Source organism: Microcaecilia unicolor, chromosome 10, assembly GCF_901765095.1.
Source record: "Microcaecilia unicolor chromosome 10, aMicUni1.1, whole genome shotgun sequence".
Classification (NCBI taxonomy): Eukaryota; Metazoa; Chordata; class Amphibia; order Gymnophiona; family Siphonopidae; genus Microcaecilia; species Microcaecilia unicolor.
Window position 1 is genome coordinate 72,374,358 of NC_044040.1, and position 16,916 is coordinate 72,391,273.

Consider the following 16,916-nt stretch of genomic DNA (forward strand, 5'->3'; position numbering starts at 1 on the left):
GGCCAAAAGTACTGTTTAGTGTATGGTCTCTCAATTCTCACCCATACTTTAGGCTTAGGGTCATACCAGTCAAGTATAGGCCTACCCTATACCGATAATTGCTTTTTTAAAATCAAGTACACCCAAACCTACATTTCATAAATTCTGTGCCATCACAGGAGGATGCTTTTTACATAGGAAATTATTTTCCTTTTTCTGAAAACAAAGAAGCTTGGAAGCCAGGATGCTAACAGGCAATATATGACAAATATAAGAACTTAGGAAGTAGAAGCATTTTACAAATAGCTATCCTACCCATCTAGGTATGGTTCAGCTTTTGCCATCTATCTAATGCAGTCATAACTTGAAACTAGTATATTCCCATAATTAAGTGAAATAAAGTTTCCTCAAATTTGCTGGTAACTTCACTCCCAAATATTGGATCTATTCTGAGGCCCAGCCCAAAGAGATGTAGACACTGCAACTCATTAACAAGCTCCAAATTAAGATTGATATTAAGAAACTCAGAATCTGAGGTATTCATTTTAAAGCCTGACAATTGTCCATAATTAGTGTTGTCATAAGGGCTGGTAGAGATGTTCGTGGGGCACTAATTGTAAGTAAAATGTCATCTGCAAAGAGATATTTTGAAATCTTCACCCACCACTGTTACTCCATGGATCTCTTTATGATGTCTAATACACGCAGCAAATGGTTCCACCACCAAAGCAAATAGTGGTGATAGAGTACAACCCTGATGAGTCCCCCTCAACAGGGGGAAAGACTAAGTAGCCCCATTCACTCAGACTCTGGCCCTTGGTGCACTATATCAGTGTTTCCCGAGTCAGTCCTGGAGTACCCCCTTGCCAGTCAGGTTTTCAGGATATCCAAAATGAATATCCATGAATGAAATTTGCATTTATTTGTACACTTGATATACCACAAAATTGATCCCTGACAGGCGACTAAGTGGTTTGCAACACCAAATAAAGTGTTCAACAATGCTGATTAGAGAGAAAGAAAAGGGAGGGAAGGCAAAGGAAAGAGGGAAATAAGGGGGAGACCAAATGGAGAAGAGGAAAATAAGTCTTATGAAGTAGCAGAATCAAAAGAATCAGAGAAAAGTTTTGACTTCAAGAGCGCTTTAAAGACTGAAAAGGCACAGGTGCTCTAAAGGGCAGAAGGGAGACTGTTCCAGAGGTTAGAGCCTAGATAGCTAAATGTGGTGTCACGGTAGAGTGATAAGTGCAAAGCTGAGGGTGAGGGGACACAGGTGGTTATCAGAAAAGGAATGTAAACATCAAGAGGGTGAGTAGGGAATAAGCAGTTTGTTCAGGTGTGCTGGACCATGAGGGAAGCAGCATTTAAAGACTAACATAAGGAGCTTAAAGCGAAACTGGGCAGTGACAGGAAACCAGTGTTCAAGGAGAAGGAGAGACGTGGTCAAAACGATCTGCATGATATATAAGTTTAACAGCGGTGGAGACATTTAATTACAGAGAGAGACAGACCACGGCATAGAGGGAATTACAGTGTATGCAAATCAAGTTCACATGTATTCACTGTGGATATCTTAATAATCTAACTGATAAGGGGGTACTACAGGAATAACTTAGGAAATGCTGCACTATATAATGCTGCTATCCGGTTTCTAAAACTGGTGCCAAATCCATACACTCCATAACGGAATGCAGAAGGGCCACTCGACCCGGTCAAAGGCTCTCAGCATCAATTGTAAGGAATACTAGTGGTATTCAACATTCCCTGGCATGCCACATCAAATTCAGGGTTTGCCCTACATTATCTCCAGTCATTCATCCTGGTATAAGCCCAGATTGCTTCTTTAATGGGGGAAGACCAATCACCCCATTACGTCATGTGGACAAAACCTTCACCAACAATTTGGCATCTAAATTCAATAAGAATATTGTCTATATGAACTACATTGAGCATGGTCTTTCCCAGTCTTGGATAGCATGATGATACCAACTTCCATCATAGATGGTAGAATGGTGCCACCTTTCAAAACTGAATTAAATATTGCAGCTAGTATGGGAGCCAACACTCCTGAGATTTTTTTTTTTTTTTGCAGCTTGAAATTCTTCTACCAGAATTTCCCCATCTAAAGTTTGTTTTTGATGTTCAGTGACCTGTGGTAAAGTAGCTTCCATTAAAAATTCCTCAAACTCATTCCTAGTAGGTTGTACCTTTGACGTGTAAAGAGCTTGATAAAATTTTAAAGCTAGGGGGATTCTGAGTAATAGTGCTGCCCTCCCATTGAATAGAGAAGATTTGAGACTAAATCTTTTCCCCTTTTGATAGCAATTTACTGGCTCTATCACTTTCTTAAAAAAAAAACATGGTTTGTCACTTGTAGTTCTTGCTTAAATGGTTCTGCCCATAAGCTTTTCAAATGATCCCTCAATATTACCAGCTTTTTCTGTTTTGATTTAGCGTGTGCTAGGAATAGTCTCTTTCACGAACCTGGATTTCTTTCCTTAAGTTCTTGTCTTACATTATATTGCAAATGTTCTTGTATTCTGTAAACACCTTGCAAGTTCTATGCAGATTACATTGAAAGAAGAAGACAGTCACTGGGAATATACACCAACATAGCCAACAGTATTGTTTTACCTCTTTCGTACTCTCACTCACTGGTAAGTCCTCTCCCATATAGACTACTGCAGTGGTATTTATGCTGGTAGCCGAAAATACCTCCTGACAAAACTGCAGACTGCCCAAAACACAGCTGCTAGACTTATTTTTGGCAAATCACGTACTGTACCCAAGCCCCCACTTTGACACCAACAAATCTTACCAAGCTGCACTGGTTTAAGATGACAGCAGTATAAAGTTTTACATTATTTTCTCACGAATTAACTATTGTAGAGATCTTTGCTAAGGAACCCTCCATTTTTACCCACTCCCCCAACTCATAATAAACCCCTAATTTTCCTTCCCATTTACTATGGTAGAAAGGAGTCCAAGCTCCCTGCCCTTGAAGTTATTTATTAAATCACTGGAGATTAAACCTTTGGTTCCCAAATAACACACATGTGTTTCAGTAAGATATTCCTTGCTAACATATCCCGATGAACGTTACAGATTAAAAGATGCAGAAGTTGGCAATAAGCAAAAGAATGATAAACTGGAATCTGATAAGTGTTTGACAACTCTTCAAAGGTGAATAGTCTAAACAGTTACCATGTTACTCCCAGCTTTTCCCATCACCAAAACACACTAGCTCCCAAACCTGGTGGGAAGAGAGTATTATATATAACAGGTGTGCATTTAGATAGCTGAAAGTAAGATTCATTCTAGGAGTCCCAGATCTTCAATGTAAAAACTGTTTGTAAAGCTATGCTTTTGGGGGCAAACATATAACAATTGTATTGGGCCCTGCTCCAATTGTAGCAATAACTTGGTGTCAATTTAATATCACTCAATAGCTGTTCTAGCTTGGACTGCCTTACAGTAAAAGTAGTAAATTAGTTTCTAGAAATAGGCAAAACATTTTATATCCCCCCCCCCCACCGGCTCTTCTGAAAGCCTTCACCCCTCTTTTTAAAAGAAACCTTGGTGTTGTTGAGGTTCCATTTCACTATGAGATATTTCCAACCATACTTTTTTCACATTTTATAGTCTTCTCCCAAGGTAGCATGCTTGGACAACATAAGTTCTTTCACTGGCTAAAGGTTGGAGAGCTTCTTTCCCTCCCTGGAATTCAAGGACATCCTCTCCACAACTTGCCCAAATCACATTGGCCCATGACACAAGCCAACACACTACAGCCACGCTATGAGAAGGGATAGTAGGGTCATCTGAAATCCATTTACAATATAACTGCAATTGTAAAGGGCCTGTTTGGCCCTTTCCAAAATGCCTTCCAAGTACTTCTTTGGAATTGAGCTCCTCATTAAACCCACAGCATAGCAGAAAGCTCAAGGCACTCATTCTACAAATTCAGAGGAGAAAGTTTAGTTTTTTTAAAATCTGTTTTGCCAAAGGCTTTAATATTTCTATGATCAAAAAGCACTGTTTCTTCACCGGCGCACATTTCACTATCATGAAGCTGACAAAAGCTATTTTTAAGATTGCAATGTACGTTGCTGTATTGACCTTGGGAAAGGCAGGACACTTGACTGAAAACTTTGGTGACCTTCAAAAAGCAACCGTAGATGTTCTTGTGTCAGATATCTATTCACCTATGTAAAACTATTTTTCCATTAAAAACTATTCCAGCCATTAAAGTTTCCTACTACTGGTTAGGTTTAATGGCCTAAGTAACAAAAACAAACTGCTGCTGCTCTGGTTTTATACACCTGCAATGCCAAGGGAGAAAAAGACCTCTGGATTTGTATTGTGCTAAAAAAAGATGGGGGAAAAATATAAAGGGCACAATCTGAAAATTCTGAGAGATTCTAGAAGTCAGTATATGTGAAATTAGCAATCAAAAGGTGTTTAAATGCAACATAACATGGCTTTCTTGCATATAGGGTATAATCTCCACCTGCTACCTGTGTCACTAGCTGCTTTCCATCCTTATGGCCTCCAATGCCATAGGGCATGGCAGGGGAGGATTCAGTTGTAAACCACCTAGAATTTTAAACAGAACAGTATATATATTTTTAAAAATAAATTGACGGGATGGTTAGACTGTGATAGGCCACTCAAAGATACAGATTTGCCAATGGGAGAGAGAAAGCCACTGGAGGCTCTCAAGCTTCTAGGAAGACCGCACATTCTCATTCCATACTTGCTCCTGTTTGGTGGGAGACTGCTCCTACCTTCCCAGGTTGATATCTGACTAATTTGCTATGGATGTTGTGCCTCAAAGTATATGAGGCACAACATCCATAGCACTGTTCAATATAGATAACCTTTTAACGGAAACATTTATACACAGCAAGTAACAGTATCTGGTTCTAAATCATCTGAAAGAAAAATGCTGCATGATTCTGTAATGAATTAAGGAGTGTCACAAAACATATTGCATGTAAATGGTGCAAAGAGTGGATCATTTGCAAAATCACTACCAAACAACAGAAGTGTGTTGTAGTTTGGCTTCACCTACAGGAGCAGGTGCTGCTCAGGTAATGGGATTTGATATACCACCTTTCTGTGATGCAAAGTGGTTTATATTTATTATATGAAGGTACTTTCTCTGTCCCTAGTAGGCTCAGACTCTTAAGTATTGTATCTGGGGCAATGGAGGGTTAAGTGGGAATCGAACCCAGTTCCCCAGATTCTCAGCCCACTGCACTAACCATTAGGCTGCACCTCCACACAAAGTCACATTTACTGGGTATGTTACTTGCCACAGTTTTTTTTTTTTTTTAAATATACACTGCCCGCTGTAGCCTTGGAAGAATATTCTTAATAACCTGCATGGGATGACTGATGTCCCTGTTCTTCATTGGCTCTGGCAACATTCAGACCGAGTATTCCATCTCTACTCGGTGTAAAGCCAGAGAGCAGCTGGAGATTCCCTGGCACTACTCCTGTACACTTGGGCTCATTTTCAGCAATGCAACATAGAGCTAGAATAAATTGAGACTATTCAATCTTTAAACATAAAGGGCTCATTCATCGGTGATTTGCCATTACGTTCCTTCGGGTAAAGAAAATGCATTGATGACTCAGGTCCGTGAAGCAGTAAGCTTTCTGTGAAGTATCTATTAACAAGAGATAAAGTTGTTAATATTAATTTTTTTAGGTTTTGCCCTAGATCTGAATTAATTTTTGTACGTTTCATATACCTATTTAGATTGTAAGCTCTTTTGAGCAGGGACTGTCTCTTTATGTCAGGTGTTCAGCGCTGCGTCTGGTAGCGTTATACAAATGCTAATAATATACCTATTTCTTTCTTCAGAGCTCTGTGGACTATGATACCTCAAGAAAAAGGCTGAACAATTTGTTCACGAATAAATATATTTTGTGAAATAAGGGATTTAAAAACATTTTAATTACGTAAGTGCGAGTTGTACACAAATGGAATCAAGGCCGATGCATTTCCTGGGACTAGAGGAGGTGCCTTTTGATAGCATCCTCTTTTCTAAAACTGGAACTCTCTGCTATTGGCATAACCTTTCTTTAAAAATTCCATTTTAAGTTAAATTTCTCATTAAATTTAGTGTAAATTTATAATTTGTCAATCTGGTAGCATGCCCCTGCCTTCAGCAAGTACAGTATTACATATAGCACCAAGTCACATGTAATATTAAGACTTACAAGACAGGTGACATATATACAAATAATGAAGCTCAAATTCATATCCAAATGAGTATTCTCTTTTCCTAAGTCCCACAAATCAAATTGTTTAAAAATGAAGTTTAATCCTTCCATGTTGGTCAGAATCCCAACAGTTTCATATCTCCAGCCAGATGGCAGGATTTTAACTCTTCGCTTTCCAGTATTATATAGGGTTCCCAGTCTCAACTGAAAGGCAAGGAATGGACCATCCTTGGCTCAGGACTCAGATCATATGCTTGATCTTAAGATGACAAGAGGCTGAGATACGATCCTAATAAACCAACTTGATATACTTGAATAATATTGCCATGGCCAAATTTTTACTAATAAGTTCTAACTGTAAATGCCAGAAATGTCACTTAAACCTCAAGCAAACCTTTTATACTTGTCCTATGTATGATAGAAACATAAGTCCACTGAGTCCAGCACCTGTCTCCGGTAGTGGCCAGTCTAGGCCACAAGTGCCCAGTATATCCCAAAAAGTAAAACCAAATTTCAAAGCTCATTTCTAGAGAAATGCAATCAATCTCTGAAGTCTACATAGCTAATAAAAGTTGTTTATTTTTTTTAAGACCATTTCCTCCGGAGTTTGCCCAAAAGTTTTAAAAATACCATTATCTTAATCACCTTGACCACATTCTCTAGCAATTGATACTTTGGGAACATACAATGAAGATCTGAACAAGAAAACACCATATTTCAAGCTAACAACATCCCTGCCCTGTTATAAAATTACCCTCCCAAAAGTGGTACTTATGCATCAGCACTTTGATGCATAAATAGATTGTCTAAGTCCTAAACCTATAACTGGTCATCCAATCTTACATTTATATTGTCAAAGTTGCAGTTATTACTGCTGGTGAAAATACATTCAACTTTGGATGGTCAGTTATAGGTTTAAAATCTAAACAGCAACCTACATATGTATAGCTGCACACTTATAAACAGCTACTTAATCACTTTAGATAATCTTCATATGTCTAATAACCAATTAAAAAAAACTCCCCCCATGCCTGCTTTAAGAAAGCAAATACCACAATAATGAAGATTTTTAATTTCCTTCTGTTTACCACCATCAAGACAGAAATAGGTTCTAAATGGAGAGTTGCCAGCAGTACCTCCCAGGCTATGCTTCAGCTGAGTCATTTCAACACACTTGAGCACCCTGCCAGTCGTTAGGAGCACACTACAACAAACAGGACAGCAGAAAGGGAGCCTGGTAGAGCTAGGTTGCTGTGCGAGGGTTAGAGAGAAAGGGGAAAAAAAAGAACAAATGGTAAGAAAAAGGAGTACAAGAGGTAGAATGAGGAAGGGAAATTAACAGCAAGGGAGAAGCAAAGAACAGGTCAACAAAAAACAATATAACAGGCAGGGGAAGAAAAAGCCCTCAAGTCAGTCTGCACATTTTGTTTCCCATAGATGAAATTGTGAAAAGAAGTGTTAAGTATCAAATACTGTTTTTAGATTATACATAGGGCTTCTGTTTTTGAGGGTATACACAACTTATTAGCAGGAAAATGAGGACCAATTCTCAATTATGAACACCTAAGAAAAGAAACTAATTATATATTGATAGCATCCAATAACAATGATTTTTATTCACTATTCTATTTTTTTTTATATAGGCTACTATTCATACCTTTACCCATCTCATAAATAGATGTTTTAGGAAACTTTAGCCCTTGCACAACGATTTGGCCTGAATCTTGGCAACTGACCTGTTCAGTTTATTTTGTAATTCTCAAACAGCCTAGAAACTGTAGTCTAAACAATTATATTTCAATTAGACACCCCATTCACCTTTTCTGCTACCATAACATGAATATTGGCATTAATGTGGATACTCACCCAAAAAGGAAGATTCCAGTATTAGCCAAGGCAAAGGCAAGACCAAGAATCCCACTGCCCATGATGGCATTGCTCAGGTTAAAGATTGACATACCCAAGGAGGTTGTTCCTGGACTCTGAAAAACAAAACAAAAAAACATATCAAAATGTTAACCTATAAAATAGCATCAGAAAAGCCATGCTGAGTCAGATCAAAATCCATCAAGCTTAGTGTCCCATCTCCAACACAGGCCAGTCCAGGACACTACTACCTGGCAGATTCCAAAAAGAAGATCTATTTCTCATAGCTCATTTCCAGGGAAGAAGAATGGTTCTGAAGTCTAGCTGGCTAATAACTTGTTCAAATCTCTGGAGTACTGCTATGTTGGTCATCTTAACAACATCTTCTGGCAACAGCTTAATTATGCAAGGAACCCCTCCCCCCACCCCCAAAAAAGCTATGATTATGAAAGTAATGACCAGTAGTGAAAACAGACTGCCCTCCACTTTTTTGTGTCTGACAGGTTAAAACCATCCCAATTATTATTATTATGAAGAGCCCTAACCTATTTAGCCTTTCTTCAAGGGAATTATACCCACTTAATCATTTTTGGTTACCCTTCTCTGAACCTTTTCTAGTCTAGCTGTGCTATATCCTTTTTGAGAAGGGATAACCACAAGTGCACACTTTTGATTAGAAATATTTGGTGTAGAGTAACTATAGTACGATCATGTATCTCATTGCCCACAAATGAGATGCAACAAATGCTGCTCTAGACCTTCTTGCTAAAACAAGAAGGTCTAGAGCAGCATTTCCCAAACTGTGTACAGCAGAGGGAGAACCATATAGATGCCGATTGGTCTCCTGTTCCTTTGTGCCAGGACAAGGGTTATCACGTGTTAATGCATTAACTCTTCTTCCTGTCACAGGGCTGAGCTCCTGAGGTGGTGTTAGGAAGGCAGAGTCTTGCACCTGTGATCCAGAAGCAACCAAAGAGGTACAAGCTCGCAGCACTACGGGTCCAGTGCAAGGCAGAAGAGTTCCAAGTAGTAGAGTTGGGGCCCTGAAAAAGTGGCCCTTTGAGTTGAACAGCCACAGAACCACTTTCTGCTGAATGAGGCACATGCGCATCAATGCAGGAGAGGAGGCCGCCAAGAGAGTGCTAAACACATCCATGACCCTAGAGGGGCCAGAATGGCCGCCAATACTGGCAGAAGACACCGGGCATCTAGGCAAGGTATGTGCTTGCAGAGGCAGGAAACACTATAGGGCTGGTTACTGGACACTGCCTCTGGTTTTGACTGCTGTGTTAGGTGGTAGCCAGCTGTTTTGGTGAAAGGATGTGCTGGGTGCAGACAGCAGTGAGTACAAGGCACCTTTTCTGGAGTGGGGGGGGGGAGGGGAAGGGGAAGCTGCAAAGAATTTCATGGACATGAAGGGCACCGTGAATCCAGAAAGTTTGGGAACCAATGACCTAGAGAATAAAAGCTCCTGAGCTTTATTTTCCTACTGTAAGCCTGCTTTTTGACAATTAGGTTAAGACAAGAGAGACTAAAGTATCTTATGAAGACTATTATTTCTTCAACTGGTTGTTTTGAGCAGTAATGTGTCGTCGGGTTCCTTGAAAAGCATTTTTGTAAAAATATGGGCCATGAAAAGAACCATGCATAGTCATAGCATATATAAGATGATGTCTGTCATCATATAAGTGTACAGTTTGGACTATTTAAGCAGATGTTTTGGAAAATTTGTATTTGCATTATATCTCTACAAGGTGTTATATTAGCCCTGTATATCCAAACAGTGAAACATGGGACTGCTGGTTACCAAAAAGTTTTAATACCAGTTCTTTATTTAACCCAATTAATGACAAAATAAAAAAAAAAGTCAGTCACTTACAGTTGTGTTGACATGGATTAGGGATTCTGCACATACAGACCAAGTCCATGTCTGTGATCAACCTCTGTCCAGAGAGGAGGAGGAATTGTTTGTGCCTGTTAATTTAGATACCGAAATCAAAAGGCACAGCAGCTGCAAAGATAACCTTAAGCAGCCACACAGGTGAAAAATCACTATAGTGCTCTACCCTGAGAGGATTAAAAACAAGCAGCAGTTTACTGCCTCAAAATGAAGATTTCATGCCCTCTACATGTTGGATCTATGACCTAAGTACAGCTTCCAGCTCTCTTTCAATTCTCTCGTAGAAAATAAATCAGAGGGACTGAATTCTGCTCCTCCCAGCATGCCTAGAGGCAAACAGTAACAAATCTCAAAAAGAAACTGAGGCCCAGATGCACCAAGATCCCCGTTAAAAATCCATCCGTATTTTCAAAATCGGTAAAAATGACCGATTTGGAAATACAGATGGATTCCCAAAGAGAAATCACATGCAAATGAGCTGCTCGCTGTTTTTGTGAAGAGGGCTCATTTGTATGCAATGGGAGGGGGGGGGGGGGAAGCCAGTCGGCCAACTGAGCATGCGCAGAGCATCCAATCGCTAAGCGTGGCTGCTCTGCGCATGCCACAGATGGCTATCATACACGTAGACAAGCTGTGTGTATGAAAAAAAGCATTTTTTTTGTTTCTGCTTGCACTGTCTTTGTAGATTAATACTAATGACCCCATTGCATGAAAACTTTGACCAGGTAATGACAAAGTTTGATTCATCATTTCATCTGTTTTTGCTAAGCCACTATTTTCTCTCGATCCCTCCCATTGATGGCACAAATGCTGTTTCTTAATGGAAACCTTTTACCTTCAGGCAAACAACAGAGAGGGGGGTCTGGATGATTCCGATGGGCTGAAATTCTTCCTTCCATCCCTTCCCCTTTAGCTGTCATTCTAGGCAGTACCGACAGCTCCTGACCACCTGTTAAAATTGACAGTAAAGGTAGGGGCTGTTTCTTGCATCGGGTCAGAAAACGGCTGTGCATCACTTAGTTCATGATAACAGCTTTGCATACAACTTTCGTTAGCTGCTACCATGGCAGGAAAATAGCTCAGAGAACCCCTTTGTGCATTACTTGTTTTACTCCTTGCTCGCTAACACGGCTAGAACTAATATAAAAACCACGTTGCTGGCTTGTTAGGTTTTGTGCATCTGGGCCTCAGAACACAGGTGTTGAGGACTGTAAAAACACTAGAACCCGGTCAACATACAGCTCAATAATTTACAGACAGATAATCTGATATACACAGCAGTGGCGTTCCTAGGGGGGCTGACACCCGGGGCGGCTCGCAGATGCGCCCCGCCCCCCGGGTGCAGCACCCCCTCCCCCCGGATGCAACGTGACACCCCCCCCCCCCCGGGTGCACACCGCTGGGAGGGTGAGGGTGCTGCGTGCGCCTGTCCTTCGTTTGTTCCATGCTCCCTCTGCCCCGGAACAGGAAGTAACCTGTTCCGGGGCAGAGGGAGCATGGAACGAACGTAGGACAGGCGCGTGCAGCACCCCCCCCCCCCCCCCAGCGGCGTGCACCCGGGGCGGACCGCACCCACCGCCCCCCCCCTAGGAACGCCACTGATACACGGACAGTACAAGCTGCCCCATGTAATGGAGGCAGAACACCAAATAATATACACACTCGGTTTATTTGTAGTGTGATTGATGATAATAGAGAAGGGATCTCAACCAGTATGAGCATATTCAAAAATTTTAGTTCAATGGTTAAAACAAACTAAAAATATTTTGAGTGATACACTCGGGATTTTGATTTTCCTTCCAGACACTTTTGTTTAATTTTCCCCTTTCTTTGTATGGTTCATACTGTAAGCCTGTCAGTATTTTGTAAAGATAATGGGGTCAGTTTTCAAAAGGATTCATATGGATATTGATGGTCAGTATTTAAATCTATTACTTGCAGATTTTCAGCCCACTACTGTCTATATATGGACTGAAAATCTATCATAACTACTGCACCATTATCCCTGTGTAGGCTGTGGGGGAGTTAGGGTGAAGTAAGAGTTGGAACAGTAAATGAATTCATTCAGTACAGATACTGAGCTGCTACATGGATAGCATATACATTTGCTTTAGGCCTACTAATTAGGAGACTAATTATATCACCAGCACAGGCTATTCATGTAATGACTGAATACTGGTCTATGAATAATGTACGGAAGTCAGCGGTAAGTGTATATTTAGCTCTGGTGACTACCGTATAAACAAATCTAAACCAAATTTTTTGGCCAAAAGAGGCATCAAAAATTGAATCTAGATTTATATTTGGACACCTACCTACCCCTGTAGTGTCCTGCATTCCTCCCATTCTCTCCCTCCCCATGGTGTCCTGTTAATTCTGCTGCCCGCACCTCTCCATTGAACGGCTCCTACTTCCTCCCTCCTACCCGAACAGAAGAACTTCCCTCCCAGACTCACCAGTAAGCACCCCACCCCCACTCTGCCAGGTCTATCATACTGCCCTGGTGGTCTAGTGGCACACTGGGGCAACAGTGATCCCTACTCGCTCCTTCCTGCCCATGCCATCTCCATAATAAAAATGGCTGCCACAACTTCAGCAGCAGTCTTATGAAAGCCGGAATTATATTGAAGCTAACATTCTCCCTCCCACCTCCCTAGGGGAAACATGTACTCTGATTATATTAAAGTATATGTATCATGACACCAAATAAATATATTTATGTGCTGTGGGTAGTGTTTAAAATAAATCCGATTGCTAGCTTTGAAAATTGACGCAAATATCTGTGTATTCAAATACATGCACTGGCATTTAAAACTATTAAAAACTCAGCTAATTCAAGGCCCTGAGAAATTAACAAAAAAGTATAGATATTGTCATTTATACTTGCACTTATGTGAAATGTTCCTTTCTATCAACACACTTACATAATCATCACATTTCCTTTTTTCCAGGTGGCTGTTGGTAAGGCTTCTCCGGCTCTCACGATCAGCAATGAATTTGCTAAAAAGAAATCAGAAGACAAATGTGTGGTATTTTGCAGCTGATTTAATAAGAGGACTGCTTAGGAGAATTTTTTGGATTTGAGCACACAATCATGACTTGTTCATTAAGGACTAGATTTACTAATGTGTGCTAACACTGTTAATGCACATTGTTAGTAAATAGGTCTCACTGCATAAAAGGAAGCCTAAAGTAAATAATGCACATTAGTGCATGTTAGTGTGCATTAACATAGAGTCTTTTGCAAATCTAGCCCTAAGAATGTAATTCATGGAGTTAAACACCTAAAAAGACTGTTAGCAAACAAGCTAATGGTTATACAGGTTAAATGAACAACAAAGCTATTTACCTATAATTGGTGTTCTCCATAGGCAGTAGGATTAATGAGGCACCCAACTGGGTGACATTTCTAGACAGCAGCAGAACGCAAGCTCTCCCATAACTGAAAACTAGTGGATAGTTCTGAGCCACGTGTGGTCCTTCCCTAATATGGCAATCAGTTTAAACCCACAATGAACTCTCAGGGAGGTAGGTGGGATTGTGCCTAATCCTGCTGTTACAGAGAAAACATGTTGCAGGTAAGCAACTTTGCTTTCTCCGTCGAAAAGGATTCAATCAAGCACACAAGTGGCGACTCCCAAGCTCAGTGTTGCTCCAGTTTCTCAGATGCCTATGATGAGGACCAACTCAGATGAAGATTACAAGAGATTACTTATTTCTTAGCTGAACATGGCCTGACTAAAGAAGACTGGTCTAGGAAGTACTGTGAAGTGAAAATACAGAGCAAAGACCAAGCAGCTGCTTTGCAGATTCTCAAGTGAAGCATATATCAAGAGAGCTAAGCTACCAGTAGTGGCTGATTGAGGCTTTACTGTATTATGACAAAAATAGCCCGTCAGTTATATCAATGTTTACCACACCTAGTGTCCAACTAATTACACTGTTGTACACTGTTCAAAAAACAGAAAGGAAAAAGACTCGTCTAAGGGCAACAATCTTAATGGGGCTGAGGCATCACATCACCAGCAACAAGATTTTATACATCCATTATTTGTGAATTATTGGTCTATATAAACCTTCAAACTCCTGCAGCAGGAAATTCTTGCCATCTAAACATAGGCTACTATTAACCTTTTCTATAGAGCTATTAGACATACACAGTGCTGCATTATATGCAGGTACTTTCTCTATCTCTAGAGGGCTCACAAAAGGTTTTTTTTTTTTAATCTGGGGCAATTGAGAGTTAAGCGACTTGGCCCAAGGAGCTGCAGTGGGAATTTAACCCCATTCTCTCCCTACTCATGGTGTCCTATTGCCACTCCCCTTTACAAAGGCATATATTTATGGTGGACAAAGGGGTCCTGGCTATTAGCAGAGCAACAGATGAAAACCTTTTCCATTTCAAAGCACGTGAACATCTAATGGAAAGCATTCTTGCTGGCACCAAAATATCTAATTGGGTGTGGTAAATCCAAAGAAGCAATTAGGCATTCCTCAGTTGATGCCATCATATCTAGGCACCAAAGACTGGAATGTAAAAGGGTACCTCAGTCTTGTGTTAAGATTAGAAAGACAGCCTACATGGAGAGAAAACTAAAGCCTTTCAAGAAGAAAAAACAAACTAGTATGGCACTATGAGAATCATTGTACTGAGCCTCCTTTGTAACTTGTGTAGGCTTTTGGCTATAATGAAGAATGGAGGACAAATGTAGAGGGGGCCAATGCCAGTCTAAAACTAGACTATCCTTTCAAAGACGAGTCAGAAACAGGCATATTGAACTGTTAACTGGCAAATTTGGGAAGTGCTACAGCTGTGAAATATGCATTGTACAGTTTGAAGATCCAGTGACTAGTTGTGATGTTGACAAACTCTGTTGAGCCCATCTACTAGGGTATTTTGGTTCCCTAGGAAATAGCCTGGATAGCTATGTGATCGAGGACTGCAAGATTTCTATACTTGTGCTGCCTCTCAACGTAGCCAAAGGGACCCTGCCTCCCTTTTTGTTTGACAAACAATATCACCTAATTGTCTGTCTGGACCGGCACTGATTGACCATGGAGAAGGGGAGCAAACACTCAAAATGAAGTAAAACATTGCTATTAACTAAATGACTGGTATGGGCTGTCTTGTAGCTTTTGACCAAACAACCTGCATGAGTTGACAGCGGAGTGGAGTAGCAGCCTAAAGGTTAGTGCAGCAGCCTGAGAACCTGGGTTAATTCCCACTTCAGCTTCTTGTGACTCTGGACATCACTTAACCCTTCATTGTCTTTGGTACATATAATATGTAAACCGCTTTGAATGTAAGTGCAGAAAGGCAGTATATCAAATCCTATCCCTTTTACCTTTCCCTGAGGTGGGCTCCCCAACCTGTGCTGGGAGCATCTGTTGTAAGCACACAGTGCTCCTGAGTTAAAAAGTGGAGCCCTAGAGGTGGTTGGTCTCTGTGGCCCAATACTGTTACATAGTTTCAAGTGATGCAAAAGGGTATCTTGGAAAGAAAGGCTAGTGCCTTAGATTCCACTGAAATCTAAATTTTGAGGCATGCAAGAGAACTATACAGATTGTGGAGGCCATGTTACATGGGATTTCTAAGTAGGCTCTGACCTTGACCAAAAGGGACCACTGAACCATCTGTATAGATCAGACAAGGCTTTTGATTGCTTCTGTCCAGAAATGCTCCTATAAAAGAAACATTTGTAGGCAGAAAAGCTGAAATTTATGAGAAAGCCTAGACTGAAGAAGCTGTAAAATCCTATCCTCCAGGGAGATGGCCAGACCTATTGATAGGGCTGCTACAAGACAGATATTAAGGCATGGGGGAGGCTTTGCTTGCATAAAATGGACTGCTACAACAACAAGACATTTGATGAGCAGCCTGGGAGCCAAGAAAAATCTAAACATGAGGACCTTGTAGAAATAGTAAGTTGCTCTACAAGGTGAAGCAAAGATACTAGCTGAATTTGAGATGAATGAATACATAAGCATCCTTGAGAACCAATAAACACAACTAGTCTTTTGTTAAGTAGGAGATGTTGATAGGAAGGTTATTTTGAACTTTTCCTTGCAAAGAAAACGATTATGGTCTCAGAGGTCCAAATGGGCCACAGTATCATCCACTCTTCTTGTTCAGGATAAAGGAAAAAAAAAACATGAGCATATCCCCTGATTTCTCTCTTGTAATGGAACAGATTCTATTGCATTGGACTGTAGCTGTAGATGGACCCCTTCCTGAGGAAGGTTGTATTTGAGGCTGGCAGATGAGACCAGTTGAAAGGTCTTATGGAAGGAATGGCTATAAATCAGATAATGTCTGGACCTGATGCTACCAAGCACCCAGGAATTTTATTTTCTTATTCCTGTAGAAAGGCTTGTACCTGGTCCTCTACAGACAAGGCAGTATGCAGACTAGAGAAGACTCAATATTCAGATGATTCCATCTAAAAAATGAAGACTGCCAAGGCTGAATAGGAACAGCCTTTTTGACATTTTCAAGGCCTAGAACAAGACTAACATTGGACCTGTTACGCTAGATTGGAGAGAAGCATTTTTTTCTCTTAAATGAGAAACTTCTATACTGGGTTATGTTCCTTCATCTAGAAGAGGTCATCTGTGAGGACAGAGCAGGAAGGTGTTGTGGGGTAATACAATGATCTTTGATGATATTGACTAACCTTTTCACCAAGAAGGTCATCTGCAGTGTAAAGTGGATGTACCAACTTGGCATGAATATCTGGAGTGCATCTGAAACTTGAAACTTGGAGTGGAGGAGGAGTGGCCTAGTGGTTAGGGTGGTGGACTTTGGTCCTGGGGAACTAAGTTAGATTCCCACTTCAGGCACAGGCAGCTCCTTGTGACTCTGGGCAAGTCACTTAAACCTCCATTGCCCTATGTAAGCCGCATTGAGCCTGCCATAAGTGGGAAAGCGCGGGGTACA

General features: G+C 40.7%; 1 protein-coding gene across 1 annotated transcript in view; it reads right to left on the bottom strand.

Moving 5' to 3' along the window:
• SLC38A1 (solute carrier family 38 member 1) overlaps nt 1-16,916 on the bottom strand; it is a 220,795-nt gene that overhangs the window by 104,948 nt on the left and 98,931 nt on the right. Inside the window, exons 3-4 of the mRNA XM_030216384.1 lie at nt 12,904-12,979; nt 8,080-8,195 (exon numbers count right to left, since the gene is read on the bottom strand). Coding sequence (XP_030072244.1) covers nt 8,080-8,195; nt 12,904-12,979 — 192 coding nt within the window. The remainder of the gene's footprint in view (nt 1-8,079; nt 8,196-12,903; nt 12,980-16,916) is intronic.